The 24,889-nt window shown below is 42.2% G+C and overlaps 1 protein-coding gene across 5 annotated transcripts in view; it reads left to right on the top strand.

Annotated features, from left to right (window-relative positions):
- Positions 1-24,889, top strand: part of cdh24b (cadherin 24, type 2b) — a 155,268-nt gene that overhangs the window by 68,496 nt on the left and 61,883 nt on the right. For all 5 annotated transcript variants that reach the window (XM_074650326.1, XM_074650329.1, XM_074650328.1 and 2 more), the window contains 3 exons: positions 8,559-8,853; positions 19,499-19,618; positions 23,829-23,996. In XM_074650326.1, coding sequence (XP_074506427.1) covers positions 8,559-8,853; positions 19,499-19,618; positions 23,829-23,996 — 583 coding nt within the window. The remainder of the gene's footprint in view (positions 1-8,558; positions 8,854-19,498; positions 19,619-23,828; positions 23,997-24,889) is intronic.

Raw genomic sequence — 24,889 nt, 5'->3', positions numbered from 1 at the left:
ACTTGTCACAGTACAAAGGTCTGTCTTCTGAAGTCACAAGTGCTCCTCAGAGGCTGACTGGTTTCTGCTTCTGTTTCTGTGGGGGGTTTATGTTCGAGTGCCTCTGCATAATTGGAAGGTGTTTTCGTTATGTGTGTCTGCATTGATTAGAGACGAGAGACGAGCAGTCGAAGTAGAGCGAGCAACATTTGCATCCATGTGTGTGTCACACCTGTGAGAAACGCTTATTTGCATACTTTTTGTGGTTAGGCTTTTATGTGGTTATAATGGTTTGTTTTAGTCTAGCAGGGAGTGTTTTCACATCATGGCAATTATCTTTATAGGAATCGTGGTGAAAGAATTTGAAAGTTAAAGCATAACTTTGTTCTTATTCTCATCGTTTTGGCATAATTATAACATTAACTTAAACATTATACTCGCCCAAATAATCACTTCTAGACTGGCTGGGCGAGAAACAATCAGCCAGATGATCAGACAGCATGTAAATAAGCAAATAGTTTCTAAATGATCTAATTCACTTTATTTGGAGGTAAAATCGCAAGTGTGTGCATACGTAATGTTGGTAATAAATCCCTCATTGCGCTGGAAAACTGTGTGCACAGCTATGGCAAGTACAGTGGGTCAAAGTTGAACCAGGCGCGCTGGTATGTAAACTGTAATGGATGTTTATGATGGACAATTTTGGTAATAACTTTCACTGTTCACCTTTTTTTCTCTTTCAAATAAGTTAGGTAAGTGGGGACTTATTTTTCGAAGCGTTTCCAGATCTCAGCTGTGAAATTGGTGAGTTTAATGTTATTATCACCAACAGAAATGATGGCCAATAATAACACCCAAATTATAATTTATTTCCTTTAACCCTCTTGAGACCCGCGGGATCTGACTTTACTGTCTTTCAGAGGCTGTAGCAGGCTCAGTTTTGGAGTTACAGGTACCAACCATGTCATGGTTGACGCTTGTCAGGAAGGAGGATAAATTATGCTCAAAAGTTAGGCTACATTTTGGCGAGGGGAAAAACTCATGGTCATTTTGAAAGGGTTCCCTTGACCTCTGACCTCAAGATATGTGAATGAAAATGAACTCTATGGGTACCCACGAGTTTCCCCTTTACAGACATGCCCACTTTATGCTAACCCCATGCAGTTTGGGGCAAAAACCATGCAATTTTTTGCATGCAGTATAAATGTGTTATTTTTGCCTATTCTAATAATGATGTGTTTGAATATTTCTGCATATTGGGGTCCCCAAGCAGTCTTGGAATTGCATAAATTGGCTTTAACTGGAAAGCTGTTAGACTCTAAATTGTCCGTAGGTGTGCATGTGAGAGTGATTGGTTGTCTGTCTCTATGTGTCAGCCCTGTGATAGTCTACCCTGCCTTCGCCCAATGTCAGCTGGGATCGGCTCCAGCCCCCCCGCGACCCTGAATAGGATAAATGGTTACAGGTGATGGATGGATTGATGGATGGAAAGCTGTTAGTCCCCATAGTAACCATTTCATACAGTGAGACCAGTTTTTGAAACTTGACCTCACTGCATAAAATGACATATACTACTGACCTGCTATCTCCCCCGAAAGACCCCCTGCCCCCCCTACAAAAGACAAAAACGTGTCTAAGTGGGTCTCTAAGGGTTAATATAATCAGTGGCTTATTATGGACTGTATGTATTATTAAATGTGCCTGGTGTGCTTAATTAGTAACAGTGTTAATAACTGTTGATTTAGTAGCTCTTGATTTAAAACACATTTTTAGTGTGTTATATTTTGGCAAAGGCTAATTTGGTAACGCTATATTTCATGGGTTTGTAATTTTTTAAAACTGTAATTAGTTAGCAATTAGAGGAAAAATAAAATCACAGTGTTGTATTGGTACATTAATTTCCAATGAATCCATTCAACAAGCTTTTCTTTCAAGCATTTCCCCCAAACTAGTACTAAATAACATGAGTCATGTCAGGAAATATCTCATTCAACTTCAAATTATTCCTAAATTTGGACCTGTAACTAAGATAAAGTGCCTCTTATTTCACTTCTAATGTGCGATTTGGTGGAAATGTCAAACTTAATTTGTTCTATTTACATACTAAACATAAAATAAAGTTGAGACATTGTGTTTTTTTGTGAAAGAAAAGGAAAATATTAATAATACTGTGGGGGTCTCGCTTTTTTCAAAAGTGAAACATACAGCTTTCCCAACCCCAATCATTTTCATATAGTCCCTTCCCTGTTAAATGCAAATCACACTGATGCAGTTAATCCCAACCTTGAATTTGAGAGACATCACGGGAGTCAGTCTACCCTCCCTGTGTCTACACACTTGTTTGCGTTTAGATATAGGCGTAGGTGTGTGTTGTGTGTATCTCGCTCTCCTGAGGCCCAGATGGGGATCCATTGCTCTCCAGATGGGAGAGAGAGCGAAGACATCTGATGATGGCAGATCTGATCACAGCCAGCCCAGAGAGTTGTTGACTTTAATTACTAGTCGCCGTGTAGATGTTGGCCTCAGCTTTGTGCTGTGCTCTATTAACCGCTCCACACTTCCTGGCCTGCTCTAAACTGTTTCTTCTCTCTCCAGGTCACACTCACAGGTACGCACAAAGTGCACACACACGTATTCTTCGTCACGCCTTGGCTCCTTGTCCACTCTGTGCAATGACTGTGCCAAGTGGAGGTCCAGCCAGGGCAGAAGGAGACTCGGAGTCATTACACCTCTTTCTTTAAAGCTACTGGGGCCACCACACACATTCACCTGGAAAGATAGTTGTTAAAATAGTCACGTATAGTATAAGACACACATGCACACACACACACACACACACACACACACACACACACACAAACACTTAAACTTACACATACCCTCAAGCAAAACTAATGATATCTCAGCGGTAGGTATTGGCCACAAGGCACAGTTTCATTTCAAACGGGCTCTCTGAACTCATGTGGGCCTTGTCCCAAATTAATTTTGCTGCCGTTTTCCCTGATCGGCTCGGCCGTTTCTTCAGACATCTCTCTGAATTGGTGGGCCTGCTCCAAATCGATTGGCTGACCCTCTCCCCTCTGCCCCGCTTGACACTCCCTGGCTGATATGAAAGAGCTGGCTCAGCCCCAGCCCGCGGCGGTGCCACCACCGAGCCTTGTTGTGGAATTCGACTGGCCGGTGGGGCTCGCGGTCGTCCTATAGGCCTGCGGTTCTTTTGAAGTCGCCACACAGAAGATGAATAGCTTCCGCTCCACTTTGCAGAGGAGATTGGGGGGGGATATTCTCACACCTGCCTGTGTGCCCTTGCAAACTCTCCCTGATGTGTTCGGGGAATTGAACCTCGCTGCCAATCGCAGGGCTCAGCGGTGCCGCTGTACGCGTATTGGCGTTTCATGTGAGCTGCCAGCCGCTTTTCCACAGTTTGTAATTTTTCCTGCTACTGTAACCTCACCCCCCCTTTTTCAGCCTCACACAAGCGCAGCGGCCACACACACACGCTGGATGTGTGGGGGAAGACATCCACATTCATTAGGCTAATGTACGGCGGTGGGAAAAAAAACACATTTTCCTGGTGTTTTTATGATTTATTGTGCAGCAGAAATGTGAAATTGTGTATATGGGGTATTAGTTATTTAAATGATTTAGGGGTTGGCAGAGAGTACTTTTCCTCCTCGCTTCTTGATTTATGGTTATTGCAAAAATGTGAAATTGAGTATATGAGTATAAGCATATTACCTTATGATAATATAAGTAATTGAAGAGATTTAGGAGTCTGGGGAGGCTGGGTGTTGCATACACAACTGGCACCAGGGAAAATGGAAATGGCAGCTTATCAGGCTGAAATCACTCTCCAAGCAGAGGTGACACATCAGTAAATTTGGCTTTTGTGGCCAGTGGCTTCATATTGTTTGGCTCCTGATATATTTGATGGTATATCAGGGGGATATGAAACGCAGGAGTTATGAGATGTCATATTATTCAAGTTAAGCGGATGTGAAAAATGGTGATATCCAGTTGTTGTTAGTGTATAATATTGTTTGGGTATTCTTGCACACTGACAGGTTGCTTAAAGATATTCCGAAGCCGTGCCACCTCTGTCGCCATAAAACATCCGTAGCCATTATATCTGCTTAAGTGCGTTTTCCTTATTATACTTTCCTATTAATCTAGGAGGGACAGATAAGGGTGAGAGGTCAGCCTTAAATTGATTTGGTTTCCTTCGGCTGGGCTCTCCTGCTCCAGAATGACTCTGAGCTGTGCTTTCAATCAGCGCCGCCACCGCTCACTGTGGTAATGATGGCCGGGGCTTCATTAAGAAGCTCGTTAAGTCCCCTCGTTAAGCTGCAGGGCCGTTAAGACTTTGATTGTTAATGGCTCTTCGTTAAGACGAGTGAGGACCCAGCCTCCCATGGTGGGCCTGACCGGCCGGGTGTTTTGGCCAATTGGTCCCAGTTGCGCCCCTCAGAAGATGGAGGATGTAAGCAAGTCTAAACTCAGTGTAGTTTAAATGTAATACTTTACAGTGAACTTGTGTGACCCTGGCTGTGACAATATACATGTGGTAGGTCCAACCACTGGTTGTCCTCAGTTTATATACCTCTTTATACCACTAAACTGTACTATTTAGTACAAAAACAAACAAAAAAGCAGACATGGTATCGCTTATCACTTACCTGCAGTAGATTAAGGCTGCCCCATCTTAGTCCTTTTATCAGTCTTAGTAGACTAAGATTTCTTTGATGGCTTTTTTCATGCTAAATGACTTATTTCCAAGAAACTTATGAGCACATCTCTTGTAAACACTTGATTTAAAGTGATGCTTGTGTGATTCTTTGTAGAGAAACTGAGTTTCCCTGATGTTTTAATTATATCAACAAATCGATTAGTCGAAAAATCTTATTTGTGTTGGTCGACTAAGAATTTCGGGCTGCATGGTGGTGCAGTGGTTAGTACTGTCACCTCACAGTAAGAGCATGACAGGTTCAAACCCGGCTTGGGGCCCTTCCGTGTGGAGTTTGCATGTTCTCCCTGTGTTAGTGTGGGTTTTCTCCGGGTTCTCTGGTTTCCTCCCACTTACCAAAGAATTATTGACTCTAAATTGCCCGTAGGTGTGAATGTGAGCGTGAATGTCTGTCACTATGTGTCAGCCCTGTGATAGTCTGGCGACCTGTCCAGGGTGTACCAAGCCTTCGCCCAATGTCAGCTGGGAACGGCTCAAGCCCCCCCGCGACCCTGAATAGGATAAGCGGTTACAGATAATGGATGTGGACTAAGAATTTCTTTGGTTGAGGACAGGCCTATAGATATTGGCCCATTGTCGGCAGTGCGCATGTAGATTTTTCTATGGATAGTGATGGCCGGGTAAGGCGTGTGTGTGTGTGTGTGTTTTTTTTTTTTCTTGCCTCACTGGTACTTTCAGGTGGTCAAGTTCACACAGTTTTGCTCGCTCTGCACTGATTGGACTCCATTTCCTTGTATCATTTTAAAGTATGTTGAAATTGAGGCATATACCAGTTTGCCTGAGCGTTTGCAGCACTGCTTCTGCCAGCTACCAGAGCTACCTGTAAGAGGTCCATGTGGAGGTCATTTTGTTTACTTTACTTACATAACCCCTTAAAAGGGGTTGAGTGATGATCCACAATGTTTTGAATGATGGTAAACGGTTTTATAGTCAAAATGCGTCAGTATGTTTTCCAGTGTCAGTGAGTAAAAGCGATTGGCACATACTGCATTTTGATGACTATAAAAACCTTTTACCATCATTGAAAACATTGTTGCTCCTCATTTAACCCTAAACCCAGAAGTCTAACCTGCTGACGGGCAGGTGGGTTTTAGGAGGTTAACTATAGCTGGTGCACCAGTCTTCCTTAGATAGACTCTTAACTGTATTTTAATTCACAGAGCAGGCCTTAATTGTGCCATAATTATGAAGCCTTGTCACAGTTCTGGTAGGTGTTGTATGGGCTGAAAACTACAGCAGGTAAACAGTGAGGTTTGCTTAGTTAAAGTTCAGAACATATAGGTAGACAAGTGAAATCAGGCAGGAGCAAATGTCTGGAGTTCAACGGCAAAGGCTCCATGAGGACTGGACAGGTAAATGTAAGGAGTGGCTGCTTATATGACTCAAGAAGGTATGAAGAGCCGGGGACAGCTGCTGGACAGGATGACTATGGCGAGGTCTGGGTCAGCCTTTTTCATAGAATACATTTTGACATGCCACATTTGGAAAAGCACAGGTGCTTCAGTTTCAGGGTCCCGGTATTGTGCATGCTGGCTCACTGTCACACTGTCATGACTTACTGTACTGGGGCACTTGAATAGAACAGAGCCATCATCAATGTTTATTAGTATCACCTGTACTTTTCCTACTATTGCAAGTCGAAATGTCTACTGGGAAAAGGGAGCCTGATGACAAAGACTGTTTGAACTGGTGGGGATTGAAAATGTGCAAAAAAAAAAGTGCAAAAATAAAATGAGATGCTGCTGTTGCCATGACAAGTCTATATTGAGAAAAGTTATGTGATGACACATTGAAATGATTCGCTGCTCAAAATCTGTCTGTGAGAGTCTTCTCACTGGAAAAAATGCAATATAAAAATGTCAAGAGGAAATTTTCAAAGCACCTCTGCATCATAATTCAGTCCTCTATGGCTGCATGCTCAGTGTGTTTTACCACAATGGATAAATGCAATGTTTCCTTAGAAAAGCTCTCGCTCTACGATCTGACCAATGCACACACACACACCTGCTCATGAGCTCGGTAGAGTTGTGCATTACTTCTGGCATTCACACTTCAAAAATCATCAAAGTGGTGTTCATTTGTGGAGATTATTTTACGGAACAAATTAGTAAATTAGTATCAAAGGAACCCGTGCGATTCTAACTTCCGTGTTGGCCTACAAAAATCCGTCATCCCTGCACCACTCTATTTGATACAGCTAAAAGCGCCATGAATCCAAGCTGGTCAAAGCAAACTGCAAAGTTTTCACAGCTAATTTTAAAGCATACAGTTGTGAGTGTTGTTACTAACAGTAAAAGATTTTAGGTGTAACTTGAACACATGGTCACTTTTGTTATGGTCACAATAGTTCCTAACTTCAGAAACACAGTTGCATGAACATGCTAAAGCCAGTCAAAGCTATCCCCCTTCAGTTCCACTACAAGGTGCATGAGAAAAGACTTCAGAACAGCATTAAGTCTATTTCTAGTTCCCTAAGTGCATACTGCTCTCACACAACACCCTCTATGTTGGCTAGAGTGCTTTCAGATTTCCCAATTTGCGTCGTCATTTAAATAAAGGGGATCTTTTGAAGGTGAAGTGCTGTTTAACTTTTGACTTTGTGCTAAATTGTTCACACAGTTTTTCAACTTTTTTAGACAGTCTGAACTTGTGATTGCTTTCTTAGCCATAAACAACCTTGTCAACATCCGTACTTATCGTTTACCCCCCGGGAAGCCGGCGTATCCACGCTATTTCCCCCCTTGAAAAATGGCGATCCTCAAAGTAAATGAACATTTCGATTCACAGTATCCATTCTCATTTCGTTTAGCAAATGTGCTTAGCTGTTGCCATGCAACAATGCTCTCCTGAGCTAACCCACCCGTCCCTCTCCCCAGCCGGCTCTCCGCTCATCTCCCCGTCTAAAGTCACAATGTCACACTTTCTTGCGAGTGGCGGCTAATATAGCGCCCTTTTTTTTTTTTCTGGTCACAGTTGCTATTCGATCCACGTAGTTGCGGGGGTAATGAGATTGAATCTTGATGTGCTGGGTGCATCCCGCTGGCGTGTCTCTCTCGTCGGGGACGGAGGACAGTGTGGAGCCTTCCCTGATATTACCTCTCCCTGCATGAGAGGACGCTGGTCGCTCCGCTGCTCTGCCATCCCGCCAGGCGCTGATCCAATAAAGCTCAACACAAGGCTGTGATCGATACGGCATGTCCCACTCCCATGCAGCCCTCTACTCTCCCTCATACACACCTATTAGTTAGGGAATAATTGATTGGCCTACTGTTCATTATTCCTTTGATTTGGTGCTTTCATTAAATAGCCAGGGCACTGCATGTGCGCTGACTAGTAAGCTCTTGCCGTTCACAGCTGCTGGGAGGTGAATAGAGGCTTTAAGAGTGAGCAGGAGAGTATGTATTCTGGATATCATAGGAGATCAAGGAGATGGTTCATAACTGCTCATACTGCAGGAAGAGAGAGATGAGACGCAGCACATTGAGAGAAAACTGTGTGTGTGTGTGAGTGAGAGAGAGAGAGAGAGAGAGAGAGAGAGAGAGAGTGAGTGAGGGAGGTATTGTGCCGATTTCTTTTGTCTGCCTCTGTTTAAATTCATTATAACCCGGAGGCATGCAGAGGATAATCTGTTTGTTTTGTCTTCAATGCCTGTCTCGAAAAAACAAACTTAATTTTTAACTGGTGTTTACTCTTGTCTTTCTTTCCCACCCTTTCTGTCCCTGTCTGTCCTTACCTCTCGCATCTTTCACTTTCTATTTCCACTCTTTTTCTTTTTCGTCCTTGCTTCTATTTTCCTCCTTTTATCCGCCCCTCTTCCCATCCTCTCTCATCCTAGCTCCACACCGACATGGACAGGAATGATGGACGCACTAAATATGTCCTGCGAGGCGAGGGGGCCGGCTCCGTCTTTGTGATAGACGAGAAGACGGGTAACATCCACGTCACCAAGCCACTGGACCGCGAGGAGAAGGACGAGTACCGTCTCATCGCCACGGCCACCGACAGGCAGACGGACCGGGCCCTGGAGCCGTCGTCGCAGTTCATAATTCGGGTGCAGGACATCAACGACAACCCGCCTATCTTTGACGAAGGCCCCTACATCGCCACCGTGCCTGAGATGGCAAATATAGGTACTGGAAGTAGGGTTGTTAGTGGAGGGAGGGGGGAGTATGGAGCTCAAAGTGTTTAATGTTAAATAAATAAGACATTAGGCAATAATGACTCATACGAATAAATAAATTAGAAAATATAAATGACCCAATAATGTGAACTGATTTAATAAATTCAACTTTAATTTAAAACTGCTAAACTGAAAACTAAGCTCTGTATTATTAAATATTAATTATTTTTTCTTTAATTATAGAATGTTTATTTCAGAAAGTCTTTTTTTTAATAGGCTGTTTTTATTTAATTATGGCATTTTTCCCGATGGAACTTTTATTTCATAATGCCACTTTTAATGATTGGAGTTGTCACCTGTGCCCGCCTCCGACACCTTTCAGCCAATCAACATGTGCCCCCAGCCTCTGAGCAGGCCAACCAGCTCTTGTTAGCGAGGGCAACAACATACTGAATTCATTCTGAATCAACTAACTAGAAGCTGCCGCTGTAATTAAACACAGTGCACAGTTAGAGTACAATAACTAAACTCTCCTTTTATCTAGCATCTCAACGCTACACATGCTACCATTGACTGTATATATATATATAGATGGACGACGCGTCTCCACTTCCTCCCACTGTACAAAAGTGAAGCCAAAATATCCCAGATAAGGGAGCTGTCATCTTGAGATTTTGACGTCATTTGGAGCCAGAGTCTGCGCAGTAGTAGTTTGGCTAGAAAGACACAACAACTAACCATAATATCTCTACAACTATATTTATGATTAAACTGACACATGTTCTATTACACAGAGTCGTGACGGTTATGGAAAGTTAAAGTTACATCTCCTCTCTCGTACAATTCCCGAGCCTCCGGCTGCGACTACTTCACTCAGAGCAGCTGTCAATCACAGCTGTCAATCATGACGTCTCATCCCCTTTTTATAGCATCAAATCAGAAAGAAAAATGAACACTTGAACATACATCAGCGTGATAAGAGCTACCTAAAATGACAGAAACAATCTTTGGGAAAATTTGATTTGACGAGTACTTTGACTTTTTAGTTTGGCCCATGTCCCATCCACTAACATGGAGGGGGCGGGCTTTATGACCTATACTGCAGCCAGCCACCAGGGGGCGATGGAGATGTTTTGGCTTCACTTTTGGGGATCTGTCATGTCGTCCATCTTTATATACAGTCTATGCATGCTACCTAACTAGCCCGCTAACTAGCTTGGTTGGCTTGTGAGCTTGTATTTATCACTTAGCACTAAAGTGAAGTACCAGTGATAGCAGCAGCGGCTAGCTGCTCAATTCAGTGTTAGCTGTGTGACTATCACTCCCTTGTTCACTCATCCACTTCTCCCGAAAGTCGTTTACTGTATAATGAGTGGTAAATTCCATTTTGGGATTGATAGTGAATAGAAATATTTTCAAAATGTCAAACAATAGTTCATTTGAAAATATGAATGATGAAATTGAAAATTGAGTTTTGAAAATGTACGGATTTATTGGTTTTGTAATATATTTTATTTGATGTATTCATATGATTACTTTATGTCTTATTCACTTATTTAATATTGAACACTTTGGGGCTCCATAGAACACACTTTATAGATTCAGATAGTTTTCTAATTCCTGTCTCCTTGTACCCACAAGGAATTAATTGTTGTACATAAACTAGTTTTATCTACAAGGAAAGCTGCTCAGAGCTGTCCCGTAATACGATCATCTGAACTCTCTGCTGTGATCTGACTCGCTCAGTAGTCCACAGAAACCCAATTTGTTGCATTACATGAATAAATTGCTATCGCAACGCCATCTGCCATCCAGACAGCAGTGAATAGTTACATTTTTTTCATGACAGAAAGATGATTTTAATCTTTAGACCATAACACCACATGGAGGTACCGTTATTATAGTTTGATCAGGTAACCTCTGTGCAAAGCTGAACATGAGGTAACATCATTACAATCCTGGATTTTGAGATTTTTCCTGGTTGCTCATTTGGCCGACGGATCAAAATCTGTCCTCCGCATACATTTCTCTATCTCATCTTTCATGTCCCTTCTCCCCTGTGATTGAGTAATGAGAGCAAAAACGATAAAAAATCATCTTAATAGCTGGATTAAGAACTTACTCTGATTGAGCGGGTTATTGAAGAGACATTCTGTACACAAACTAAGGCTGTAGGCTTTTTATTGGTTTGCTGTTTAATCAGAATAAAGTACTACTGCTGTCAAGCTTCAGAATGATGGATGTCCCCCTTGACCACGGCTAGACAGCGTGTTTTATTATCTCTATCTCAGAGGGGAGAATTGTCTGAAGGTATTCTATTCAACAGCTTTGAATCGGTAGTCTGTATAGTCTGCACAAACGCTTCCCTCGCACTGAGAAGAACGTGAAATATTGAAAAATATCATTTATTGCCAGCTAAATTACACCAATAATTGACTCAGCGTTGGAAACGTTTAAAACCTCTATTAAATGAATTTTAATATAAACACTTGTTATGAAAAGCACTCAGAGTGTGACGTGAACTAATATTTGAAATACAATGAGCATGTAAATGTAGCCATAGATGTCTTCAGTGTGAGGTTTTGACAGCTGCAGCTATACAGCCATTATACAACACTGACTTAATAATACTGCCTGCTGGATTCCTTCCACAATGAATTCACATTTTGTACACAGCCCGTTTTAGCCTTCATCCTGTTGTATGGTGGGAAAACCTGCTGCACTTTAGCAGGTTCAATACGGTTCAATAAGTTCAACACATTGATATTTTCCAGAATACAAAGTTGAGTGACATTTACAACTGATGATACAACTATTCAGTCTGAATACTCCATCTAACATCAACACAACTTTGCAGAGCTTACTGCAGCTGATAAATAAAATTCCTGATTTTGATTGACCAAACTTATTGGTTTTTAGGGCCTTATGAAATATGTTTTATTTTTTCCAGATTCCATTTATTTTTCTTCCAAATTCTTTATTTTAGGATTTAAGCACATTTTTCACCAGAAAAAGCTCCTAATAATGTAGTGGATGAATAAAATGTCAATAATTCATAAGAAAATATTAAAAACTTATGTAGCACAACATTGCACTATTTTATTTGTTATCAATGAAAGTGCTTCAATACAGCTATAAAACATTCCGTCTTTTTGTAAAATGAAGTGCTCTAATTGTAGCTGCCAGTGTTGAATTCCCCTCAACCCGTTTCTTGCGCTCTCATTGGCTGTAGCTCCCTGACAGGTCAGACATTTAGCCTGCTGGTGATGCATCGGGGAGCACTCGGCTCACGTCTTTGAACAGTGAGCGCCGAGCCGACGCTAAATTTGCCTCTGATCTGGGGCTTTTGTCAGGAAGCTCCAAAAACTGTTGGCGAGCGGAAAATCAGGGTTGAAGTCAAGTCGTGTGAACTACGCTAGTCGTCTGAGAGGGCGTTTTTGATATGACTGTGTGTGTGTGTGTGTGTGTGAGCGGGGGCTGAGCTCGCTCTCGGTGAAACGCCGACACAGAGCAGAGGAGAGAAGCAGCGTGCCCTTGAATGAAACCAAAACATAGCGGCGTATTTTTTTTTTGTTCAGTCAGCTTGGGCGCTGTGAAAACTAATTTTCGGAATGCTAAATATGGCTTTTAACATGCAAATATGTAATGTTAGCAAAAGAAAATATAAATACATTATGCAAGTGTAATCCAATATATGCTTTCATCCATCCACATGGCCTTCACGACTCTTCCAAACGAGGTGGGGGGAGAGGCGAACACGCCATGACCGCGCCCTCTTAGGAGACAGGAAGTACCATTTCAAACCATTAGCAGAGCTTGTAATGAGTCATCTTTGTTTTAGAGCATCTTTGCTGTCAGTCAAATGTTATCAAACCACAGCCACACTGACAAGTTCTGTTCAAGTTTTCAGGAATGCAACACATAAACATAAATAGAAGGATATGCTCATTCATGTAAAGAGACAATAGACACGATGCCTTCTATTCTCCCATTGCTAAACTCTAGGAAAAATAATCACGAGCACGTACAGATTGCAAACACAATGTGGCATTGAGTACATTTTCATCAGCAGCACTATGTCTTATATTCAAGGTGAGGTTATACACACAAAGTGAGAATTCATCTGTAAAATGAAACGGGCACTGAATAGTTGAAACGGGACATTTCAACTATTCAGTGCAATTCAGCTCAGCTTCATACTGTAGTGTTGACAGATTCATTTTATCGAGCCGAACTGATAGTGTATTCAAAACAAGCAGCATCGTATGCCTCGGGCGATTTTTGAAATTATGGCACTCAATATACTGAAATATAATTAAGTAAAAACAGTTTAACCTGCACTAGGTCTAATGAATGAACAACTCGGTGACGCGTGTCCACATGATATGTTAATAAGAGGCCTATTTGATCTTTGCCGTGTTTCCCTTTAGGCGTGAAGACTTTTTGCAAAGTCAAATGCACTCTGAGAGCAACTGTGCAAACATTTACTAATGTACAGTAAGAAATCAGGCAAACTGGCAGGCAGGTGCAAGGGGGAGGAAATATTCCCCTCTGTATGGTTTCAGCACAGCTTTGTGTCCGTGTAGCACGAGTCAGAATACAAGGATCTGCCCTTTTCAGATTGTAACACATAGATATAGTTTCCGAAGGGCCTTCAGTGCAGTTGCGAGCTAAAAGCAGCACAAAGTGAAGGGCATTTGCACTGCTACATTTTCCGTATATGTAGGCCACATGCTTTACCTCCCCTTTTACAGTCTCCGGTCTCATAAAAATGTTTTGTACAAGAGTTTAATATAAATATACAACATTAAACCAACTTTTATGAAACACAAACATACATTAAACATCTTACATCATCCTTTTGTAGAAGTTTTATGCGAGTACTCAAATGCACTTTTTGTTGGGAGCAGGTAGGTCAGGCGGTGCTGTTCAATTTTATTACTCTTTTGGCATGAAATTGCATCTCTGTTTCCGCCTGCTCAGACCAGACAGAGGGAATTTCATGGCTGGAGTTGGAGGCTTTGCACACACACACACACAGACCTCTCCCAAACCCCACAAAAAAAATCAAAATGCAAATGGAAAAACAATTTAAATGCAATGCAGGCAGGATCTGTAATGGGTTAGATTAATGGGTGATTTTTAATAATACTGTCACCACAGCTGCTAGTAGGATGTATGAGGTATTTTCCCCCTTTTGTTGATTAAATACCTGTAGACATCACACTGTACAGCAGAAGGAATGATACAGTGCATTCGCTCCATCTACAGCCTCTAATTTAAGAGACGTGGAGCTTGTAATTATGCACAGGCCGAGCAGTTTGGGTTCTTATAATAATAATAATAATAATAATAATAATAATAATAATAATAATGTGGTGATTATTATTGTTATGGGGAGCTCCCAGGTTATGTAACCGTGTAAATGTCTTAAACAGACTATTGTTTTTATCACAATATTTGCATTTGTGACTTGTAAATGTATAGTACACAGATATAAGTAACTGCATATTTAATCATTTGAGCATAAAAAGTATGAGCCAAGTCCAGTACAAATAGAAACAGCTGCTATTGTAATACATGAAAAGAAGACATAATCTGCCCATTAGGGATGCTAGGTATTCATATTCAAGTCATGTATACCATGTCGCTGCTTTGGGATCTGCTCTTTGCAGAGAGAAGCAGTTTCCTCTCGCCTCATTAGGAAACCAACGGCCGCTTTTAAACGGGACGAGGAGCTGATGCAATTGGCCAAAACTGAATCCCACCCTGACTCCACCTGAGAATAATCTATTCCGCCTACCAATCACGTATTCATACACTTCCATCCTCTTTTTTGCACATTGCAATGCGAACCAAGAATTAGTTGGTCACACCCTCCTGCACTTGCAGCCGGTTTCAGGAAAATAGAGCCCTCAGTTTGTGAGGCAATACTCTGTGAAATGCTTTCTGCTGGAGCAGAATTGGTGGATTCTTCAAAAATGATGAAATTCAGCCGCCACGACAGTCATGGTGGAAAAGGAAAAGTGGGTTTCTGGGGCAAACACTTTTAAATCCATCAAAAGTCGATCCTGGATGCTTCAGTCGGTAGAACATGAAAATCTACAGTACGTCTGCGTGTACAGTTTAGATATTCCTGTTCAAACTCTGTTCTGTTTCCTGTTGGCATTGATGTATGGCAGAGTCCGTGATTCAGATAATGTTTACCCCCCAAAAAAAACACAATACAGTTTATCAACTAAATTCATGAGGGCAGAGTGGAGTCATTCTTCGAAAACAGAGAAACCGTTGTGCGAGATTAGCGTCTCGTATACGAGAAATAACCCTTTTTCCAATTTAATAAGAAATTATAGAGGATTACAAAATTATCTTCCTCTTTGAAAGCAATCATTTTCATTTCATTTTCTCTTGAAAAGCTGTGACAGAGTGCATGTCACAGCCGCAGTGACCTGATAATATTTCCCGTGACTGAAGAGAGATCATGTACAGTGCGACAGGAATGCTTGGAATAAGAATGAAATAAGAGGTAGGGGCAGAGACGGAGGGGGGGGACTTTTGCGCTCATATTTCCAGCGAGATATTGGAGTGACAATAACTGTCTGAGATTGTAATTCAGAGCATGCTGTCTGCAGAGTGCCTGTAGGAAACAGTTTGTATGTACAAAAAGTACTCTAATCTCCATTTAAACTCCGCTCTGCCCCTCGAAAATGGGTTCCACTTTGAGGAGCACTCCTGCCTTTTAAAAGCAGGGAGAATTGCTTTCACGAAAACTTCAGAATTTGCCAGAAAAAGAGGGTATTATTTTTAAATAATTCACCCCTAAACTGGTTTGTTTGGAAAAGTTCAGCAAATGTGGCCTGAGGTCGTCGTCGTCTGCCCCTTAAAGGTTGTTTCCAAACAATCGAGGCTGCTCCCGCACTGAATTGTTTAATTCAGATTAGAATAATGACTCTGCCAGCAGCCTGCCGGGGCAAGGCCCAGGGAGACAGCGGGGGGGGGGAGCGATGGAGACGAGCACTATTTATTAATCCTATCAGCTGCCTTATGAGTGTCTGCTCCTCATAGCAGCTCAGTCTTCAGATTGAGTTGTTCAGTCAATCATGGATTCAATATTTACTTGACGATTCAATATTTACCAAGGCGCTTTCCAGCACGCTTGACTGTGGAGATAGCTCTGCTGTGAGGATCCTATCAAAGACTCGTTACATGAGATATTTAAGGGTGAGGGTGGGGGGGAGACGGGGGAGGGAGTCGGCGTCTCGTCTACGGCAATGAGACACTGATGAAAGGTGCGCTGGAACTGAGCCAGTTCCCTGCTTGTGTCTGCAAAGTGTTTTTTGTTGGTTTCACTCGACTGGGTTGAAACATCTCTTTGCCAGATGTGTATCTGCATTCTGGGAGAATGACTCGAATATCAAGTTTAACCTTGAGTATAAATAGTATTTATATATATATATATTTATATATATTAGGGCTGTCAATCGCGATTAATAATATGATTGTCCATAGTTCATCGTGAATAATCGCACATTTTTTATCTGTTCAAAATGTACCTTAAAGGGAGATTTGTCAAGTATTTAATACTCTTATCAACATGATTTTGGGCAAATATGCTTACTTTATGCAACACATGTATATATTTATCATTGGAAGTCAATTAACAACTCAAAACAATGACAGCTATTGTCCAGAAACCCTCACAGGTACTGCATTTAGCATACAAAATATGCTCAAATCATAACATGGCAAACAGCAGCCCCACAGGCAACAACAGCTGTCAGTGTGTCAGTGTGCTGACTTGACTATGACTTGCCCCAAACTGCATGTGATTATCATAAAGTGGGCATGTCTGTAAAGGGGAGACTCGTGGGTACCCATAGAACCCATTTTCATTCACATATCTTGAGGTCAGAGGTCAAGAGACCCCTTTGAAAATGACCATGCCAGTTTCCTCACCAAAATTTAGCATAAGTTTGGAGCGTTATTGGAGCTTTATAACTGAGCCCACTACAACCTAAAAATCGCAAGTTGTGTTAATGCGTTAAAGAAATTAGTGGTGTTAAAACAAATTTGCGTTAACATGGTATTATCACATTAACTTTAACTTTTGACAGCCCTAATATATATATATATACTGTATATATATATATAAATAAACAAACAAACTAGGGACTCCTATTCCTTTTCCCGAGAGAACAGACGTCTTATGGCAAGAACATGCGTTCCAGTTGGATGCATGGCAGTGTGAATATTTGATCCTTGTGGAGTGTGACTGGCTGTACAGCATGGCTGACAGGCTGCATACCAATAGGTTTTGCCTCCGCCTTACACTTGTTGCATCAACCTCAAGAGCCAAACTGTTTGATCCTTAAGTCTGATTAGTTTTTACTGCTGTCAAAAGAAACATTTCTGTCTACTTATCTACTTATGCCCCCCTCCACTTATCTACAATATCTATAGTAAAAAAAAAAAGCCTGAAACATAATGGGATTCAATAGCAGACACTTTGTAGTCTGTGTCAGTCTGGTTTGGTTAAGGAGTGCTTTGAAATAAAAACAGAAAGTGCAGATAGTGCTGTAATAGGTTTTTTTTTTCTTCTAGCTGGTAAGAAAGTGTGTGAAATGGAGAAAGAAATCAAAACTGAGCGTGGATTAAAAATAATGGCCTAACATCTGAAAACAAAGGTAAAAACAATGAGGTGCCTACCATAGATATAAAACTGTTCTTGTTCTACTGAAGGGCCTTCAGTGCAACTTGTTCTATTTCAATCTCTGTTTAACTCTTCCTGGTCACTCTGTCTCAGTTCCATATCGTGATGTACTGTGTATTAATAGTCATAGTTTGCTGTTTTTTGCAATCAGCAAACAAGAAATCAAGGCTGAAGGTTTATATTGTAGGTAAGCTCGCGTTGGTTTCAAATAAAGTGGTTTGTATGATTGATGTCTTAACAGACGGCTACCTCCGGGGTCTGAAAAGTGAAGTCAATGGTGAAGTGCCTTAAACTTGCATTCTTTCTAACAGCCAGCAGGGGGCGACTCCTCTGGTTTCAAAAAGAAGTCTGATATAGAAGTCTATGAGAAAATGAGCCTACTTCTCACTTGATTTATTACCTCAGTAAACATTGTAAACATGAGTTTATGGTCTCAATCGCTAGTTTCAAGTCTTCTTCAATACAGCATGATGTCCATTTAGTTAAATTTAAATTATGGTCCCATTTAGGGTCAAATAGATCATAAAGCAGGGGAAGCTTTAAGGAGTGGCCACCTTGTGATTGACAGGTCGGCGTTGACCGGTTGTCCGTGTTTTCGTCTTACAACTTTAAACCTTTCACAGTAAGGTTTCAGTTCAAGTTAATAAAAATGTCTTATTCAGCGTTCGATTGTACTTAGCTCCACCCGGCTGACGACCAAAAAACAAGTTGGCGATTGCCAAAATGCCAAACTCAAGGCTTCAAAACAGCGGCTCACAAACCAATGGGTGACGTCACGGTGGCTACGTCCACTTCTTAACGTTTTATTGGACCAGCAAATGTACTTTCAAAAGTAAAAGTACTCTGCAGATGGTTAAAGCTACAAAAAAAAGACCCAAGTTGTAATAAACCGCAATTATCCTTTAATTTAATCACTTTTCCAGTATGAACAAAACCTGCTAGAACTAGTATATAATATGTAATCTCTCTCATACACACTCAATCTCTCGTTCTCCTTCTCGAACGCTCTCTGGTGCAATCTTTGCAAATTTTACATCTGCCATCTGTCAATAACTCATCTCATTTTCAACTACCTGCAGTGGATCATCAACCAGATGAGCTCAAGCCCTGCTCCCCGCCTTCCCTACACACCTCTCACACACACACAGACACACACACACACACACACACACACACACACACACACACACACACACACACACACACACACACAGACACACACACACACACTCCACCTATCTTCCCCACAGTGATACTGTCATGACTTTGATCAGAAATAAAGTAGCAGCTGCTCCCACAAATCCTCTTCTACCTCATATCTTGTCTGGCTCGAGTCCCGCTGGGGAAAGAGCCGTTCTCTCACTGCACTTGTCTAAATATAGACGTATACCAATACGCCACATATGAAATGTGTTTACTGTATTTAGTATATATTTCCATTTTTTTTTCTATTTTGCCAACAATTTCGAAAGCGTTCCTTCCTAACTGACACTCCATGAGCCGTGGAAAGAAGATTTAAGGGAGCGAGGGAGAGAAGGAGGCCGTTGAAGAGACAGACGGTCCGATTGAGAGAGGGAGCTAAAGGGAATTGGAGACGGAGATGAAGAGAAATGAAGTGAGACAGAGGGGATTGAGGGAGGGTGGGGGGCAGAGGAGAGGAGGGAGAGGGTGCGTACGGTGGGGGGGGGGGGGCGAATAAAGTATTTGTCACACTGCCGTCGGAAGGAGATTGAAAAAGAAGGAGTGAGAGAGGAGAGTGGAGGTTGTCTTGATATAAGGCTTTCTCATGCTCTCAAAGTGCTGCTGTATTCTGCCCACTTAGCTTGACTCTCTCCTTTCCTCCCTTTTCTCTCTCCCCTCCTTTTCCTCTTTGCTTCCTTGTTCTCCTTTCTTTCTCTTTTCATCCCCCCCCCTTTCCCTCCTTCCTTGTCTCTCCTCCCTGCAGGCACGTCTATAATCCAGGTGACAGCGACAGATGCTGATGACCCGACTTATGGGAACAGCGCCAAGCTAGTGTACACACTGGTGCAGGGCCAACAGTACTTCTCCGTCGATCCCCAGACAGGTGAGTGTGTTTATATATCTGTGAGCTATGTATGTGTGTGAGTGTGTGTGTTCCCATCACAACACACATGGGCGGAGAAATGTAAAAAGATGCACAGATGTCAGAAAGCAAACACACACACACACACACACACACACACACACACACACACACACACACGATCGCTGCAGAAAAGCAAATATACTCAAGATGTTGAAACGCAAACACACATAACTGTATGAGCAAACAAGTGGATTTAGGCCCCGAGTCGTGAACACACAGGCAGAACGAACGAACACGATGACACACAAACGCGCACGCGCAGGCGTGCACGAGCGTGCAGGTGGAGCTAAGCATCCGATAATGCGTGGAGCTGCATGCACAAATGGAGAAACACATCTCTCTCTCTTTTTTTTTTTCTGCTCTCTTTCACTCGGTTACTCACACACATTCAAACCAACACTTTTCCCTGTTGTGCATCCCTCGCTCTCTTGTCACACTTAGTCATCCATCTTTCCCACTTCCCTTTTCCCTCGGCCTCACACACCCGCCTCTCAAACACACACACACACACACACACACACACACACACACACGCCGACGCATCTCCCCCACTCTCCCAGTGTTAACCCCCCCTCCTCGGTTTGCTCCAGTATGAGTTGGCAGAAATGTATTCATGCTGCCAGGGACCTGTGTGCGCGCAACAAAACACAGCAGCAGCCTAATGTTATTATTTCTGGATGAAGCAAAAACAAAAAGACGTGTGTTCAAAGAGAGGTGTCAGCAAAGGTTTGTGAACTATTACACAGGGACAGATTACAGGAGGCTCAAAGGACCTGTCTGCTGTGTGTGTGTCTCTCGATATGCCTTCATGTCTCGCATGTCACCCAAGGGCAAAAAGTTTTTTGTTCCGTGGAGGTTGCTTTATTTATTTATCTTATTTTATTATGATTACTTTTTTTAGCATCGTACCTTGGAGGGAAATCATTGCTCGGTTGACTCAGAAGTGGAGCTCTAACTGTCTGATGCTTCAGATGCCGGTTTGATTGACAGCGCACACATAAACATTAGCATTTAGCTCACGCTGAGGCTGCTGAAGTAGTTTTTGTCTGCGCGTGGGAGCGTGTGTCTGCATGCGAGCGATTATTTTGCCCACGCGTCGGGTCACAGGCGACCGATACTTGTGTTTTGCTCATTGAATGTCAATGTTTAGTAATTGATTGCTTTGACATGTGACGACCTGTGCAACAAGTGAAGTAGGGCTGCAGCGCTTTTTGAAATGCTAATTGGGGAATATAAACCTAATTCCACCTCGTGTGTATTAGCCGTGACACTGTGCTATTAGACGAGCTTTAGTATTCTGGACGCGTCCGCTCTCTTCTCTCCGCCCTCTATCTCCCTTTTTCAATCACCTCCGTTCCTCGTCGGCTCGCCATCACCGAAGGTCTTATTCAAAACGTGCACTCCGAAGGCGAACCACATTTGCTCATATATTCAGTTTGTTTGCTTATGAATTCCGCTCAGAAAAACCTCGACACATTCCTGCTTGTTTGTTAGCATTCAAAGCAGCACCGCGTTGAATGTGATTCACCTTGAGCTGCCAAGTCATCCAGGCACCGGTGTTTTTTTGGCTGATGTTTTTGGGCGAGAGCAGCCAGCACTTGATGTGCAACATCCAATCATATGTAGCAGAATGAGGTCATTTACACAGAGGGGAGTGATCGATGTCGAATGCTGGTAAGCGATGTGTCTCGGTGTGCCGTTAAAGAGTGTGAGATACAGAACGAGATTTTACGCTCCGTCAGCATGTCTGGCTGTCGGGTTGGTGGGTGATTTATCTTTTCCCATATGAGCTTCTTCACATATCTGTGTTTATATATGTGCGTGTGTGTGTGTTTCTGTGCGCCTTTTAACGGGACATTAAGTAATATATTGTCGCTGTCAAATGGAAACTGGATGTCTCCAAATAGCTGTCATATTGTCAGGAAAAGCAGTCATGTCTTCAGCATGATGACAAGGCGGCTTGACATCGTCCAATAGGTTTTGAAAGGGCTTCAAAAGCCCAAGAGTTGTATGAAGAACTTGATCTGTCAATTAGAGTGAAAGCATTTTAATTACTGTAACTGAAGCTATGTTTTTTTTTTCCCACAACAACAACTTGATGACTTTATTGTTGATAATGATCGAGGAACTGCTAACAACACTGACAGGTTTATGGCACAGCCTGTTTGTGTTTACATGAATTAATGAAGTATGAGTAAACTACAGTAATAGAAGCGGGCACCACTTTCTAATCAGGCATACGTTATAGAGGTTTACTAGTTCTGACTAATGGCTGCTAAATGATTTATTATTCCTTCATTAATCAGTAATTATAGCCCCGACTCATGCTGGATTTCTGAGGCTGAGACAATATTGATATTTCAGAGTTTAAACTTTTGGGTTGTAAGAAAATCCATTTGGCTGCAGCGTAGCTTACTCTGCCTTTGTATCTCTTTAATCACCGGGCAGAGCCCTCCAATGAATCGTTTTACCAGTTACCCTTTAGAGAGGAGCCGCAGAGCATCTGGACCAACCTCCATGAAATAACAATGTATTAACTCCTTCATTTATAACTGCAGGCTAAACGGCTTATTGGAAAGCAAGAAACCCCTGACCTTTTATTAATGACTTACGAACATGTGTAACTGCAGCATTGATGAAGCCTTTCATAAGGGGTCATGACTTTCTCAGTTCATAATAAGCAATCAGATCGACTTGTAATAAAAGTTAATAAGTCATTAATAAAAGGTCAGTGTGTCTATTAGGATTCTCCGTCCACCGTTTTATAGGGTGTCCAGTTAAAGTCAGCTGGATTTGCTGTTTTACAGCTGGAGCACAGTTAATCCAGCTGTGTCTGATAAAGGTCAGAGGTTTGTCACAATACAATCAGCCATCAGGTGTACAGTTACACATGTAAGTAATTAATAAAGGCTTTTTAACTTACAATAATCCATCAAATCTAGCATCCAGTTAACAAATAAACTGTACATTACATTGCTGAAAAATTAACCCTCTGAGACCCGTCGATTCCCGCCCGACTTTGCTGTCTTTCAGAGGCTGTAGCAGGCTCAGTTTCAGTTCGAGTGAAGGTACTGGTATCCTATATCTAAGGAAATATCTAAGGAATCCATTGGTACCAACCTAGCTTGTCGGGAAGGAGGATAAATAACGGTCCAGAGTTAGTATTTTGGCGAGGAAAAACTGGCATGGCCATGTTCACAGGGGTCCCTTGACCTCTGACCTCAAGATATGTGAATGAAAATGGGTTCTATGGGTACCCACGAGTCTCCCCTTTACAAATATGCCCACTTTATGATAATCACATGCATTTTTGGGCAAAAACAATGCATGTGTTTTTTGCATGCAGTATAAATGTGTTATTTTTGTCTATTCTAAAATAGTGTATTTGAATATTTCTGCATACTGGGGGTCCCTAAACAGTCTTGGAATTACATAAATTGGGGCTCACTGTAAAGACTCTTGTGAATCCGATGAGCCCCATTGTAGTCCTCTGGTGATTATCCTAGAGGTCCTGTGGTGACCTCTAGGATAATCACAGCCTCATGAAACTGCACAACCACAAACCAGAGACCTAGGGCATTCAGAGTATGTACACCAATTATAAGTGACATCCACTGTTGACCTGCTATCTTCCCCTAACGGGTCTATGCATGTCTGAGAGGGTTAAAGAGCTGGACTAAGAGACAAAGCAAGGCATGTTGGACCAAAAGTAATTATCCCAAATGACATGTTACAGAGCCACAAAGCATTGATACATTATTTACTAACCATTAATAAGGTAATTAGTTACAGCTTGTAAACCTATTATGAAGTATGCCTCATTAAAAAGTGATACCTACACATGCTTGGTGAGTAGATGAGCTATCATAATACAAAGGATGTTGTGATCCCACTCTTGTAACGCTGAGAGTAGAGCTGGATGAGATCCCAATGTGCAGCTTTTGTTCCAAAACAGAGCCCAGGCCAGAAAGTGTATTTTGGAAGCCAGGAGGTTCAGCGCCTGGTAATCATCGAGTCATAAATATTGATCAAAAAACCCTTTTAGTCCCACACAGATATATTATGGTCATTTGGTGCCGTTTCGCCACAGTAAAAACCTTATTTTCCCTCCATTTAAATGCTTCATCGTGGCCACCCTGATGATAATGTGTGTTTGTTTGTTGGCTAGGTATTCTGCGTACCGCTGTGCCCGACATGGACAGGGAGACCCAGGACCAGTTCCTGGTTTTGCTCCAAGCCAAGGACATGGGGGGCCACCTGGGCGGATTATCCGGGACCACCACCGTCACCGTCAAGCTCTCGGACGTCAACGACAACCCTCCACGCTTCACCCAGAGTGAGTAACCCAGCAGCTCACGCACAGGGAATGAACGCCTACCAGGAATAGACAGGCAGCACAACCTAATAGCACTAAATGACCGCGTGTTTACAGGCTGCGCTCTCTGTATGCACACATATGTTCAGTAATTGTATGTACTACCTCCCACCTCATCCCCTTGCGCACACACATGCACTCACCATGCTGCTTGCAAATACTTCATTACGGTTTGCTTTACCCAGCTCAGAGCTCCAAATCGCTGTGGCTGCACCTCATTAGAAGAATGCACGCAGCATCAAGTGAGCCGTCAGTCACCGTATACTAACAGAAAATTACTTTTAATGACTTTGTTGTGCTTGTATTAACTTTCTAGTACTCATTATATGGAAAACGCTGTGAGAAAACAAACACCGGGCTGCATAACAGCATAAACACAGTGTTTGTTTTGCACCGGAAAAGCCGAAGACTTCTCAGACCTTTTTGACCTGCGGGTCCTGTCAGGATTTTCACAGCAGCAGTCAGGCAGAGGAGACTCCTGCAGGGCTGCAAAGTACCTCATCAAACATTCAGTCATGGATTTCATCCGCCTCTGCAATGATAGATCAGCTGCTATTGCCAACTCCAGTTGTACTTTCGCATTATAGGAAATATTCCAACATCACCTCTGTTCAGGCCGCCCTAATTGGCTTCATAAATAACTCTTTGATAGCTTAATTTCACCGTTTGTTATTTAGTGCAAAGGATAGATGGAAAAGGTCTACGTCCCGTGTAGCTGTGTGACTTATATTGTTGATAAATTAAATTGAATTATCCTGTGGTCTAGTCTGCTGTTGCATTAGTGTAAACTAAATTTGATCGAAATTAGTAATATAATAATGGCCGCTGGTCGGCGTGAAGATTTTGTAATCGAG

This window comes from Sebastes fasciatus, chromosome 11, assembly GCF_043250625.1.
Source record: "Sebastes fasciatus isolate fSebFas1 chromosome 11, fSebFas1.pri, whole genome shotgun sequence".
NCBI lineage: Eukaryota > Metazoa > Chordata > Actinopteri > Perciformes > Sebastidae > Sebastes > Sebastes fasciatus.
This window is presented reverse-complemented; position numbering and strand designations above follow the sequence as displayed.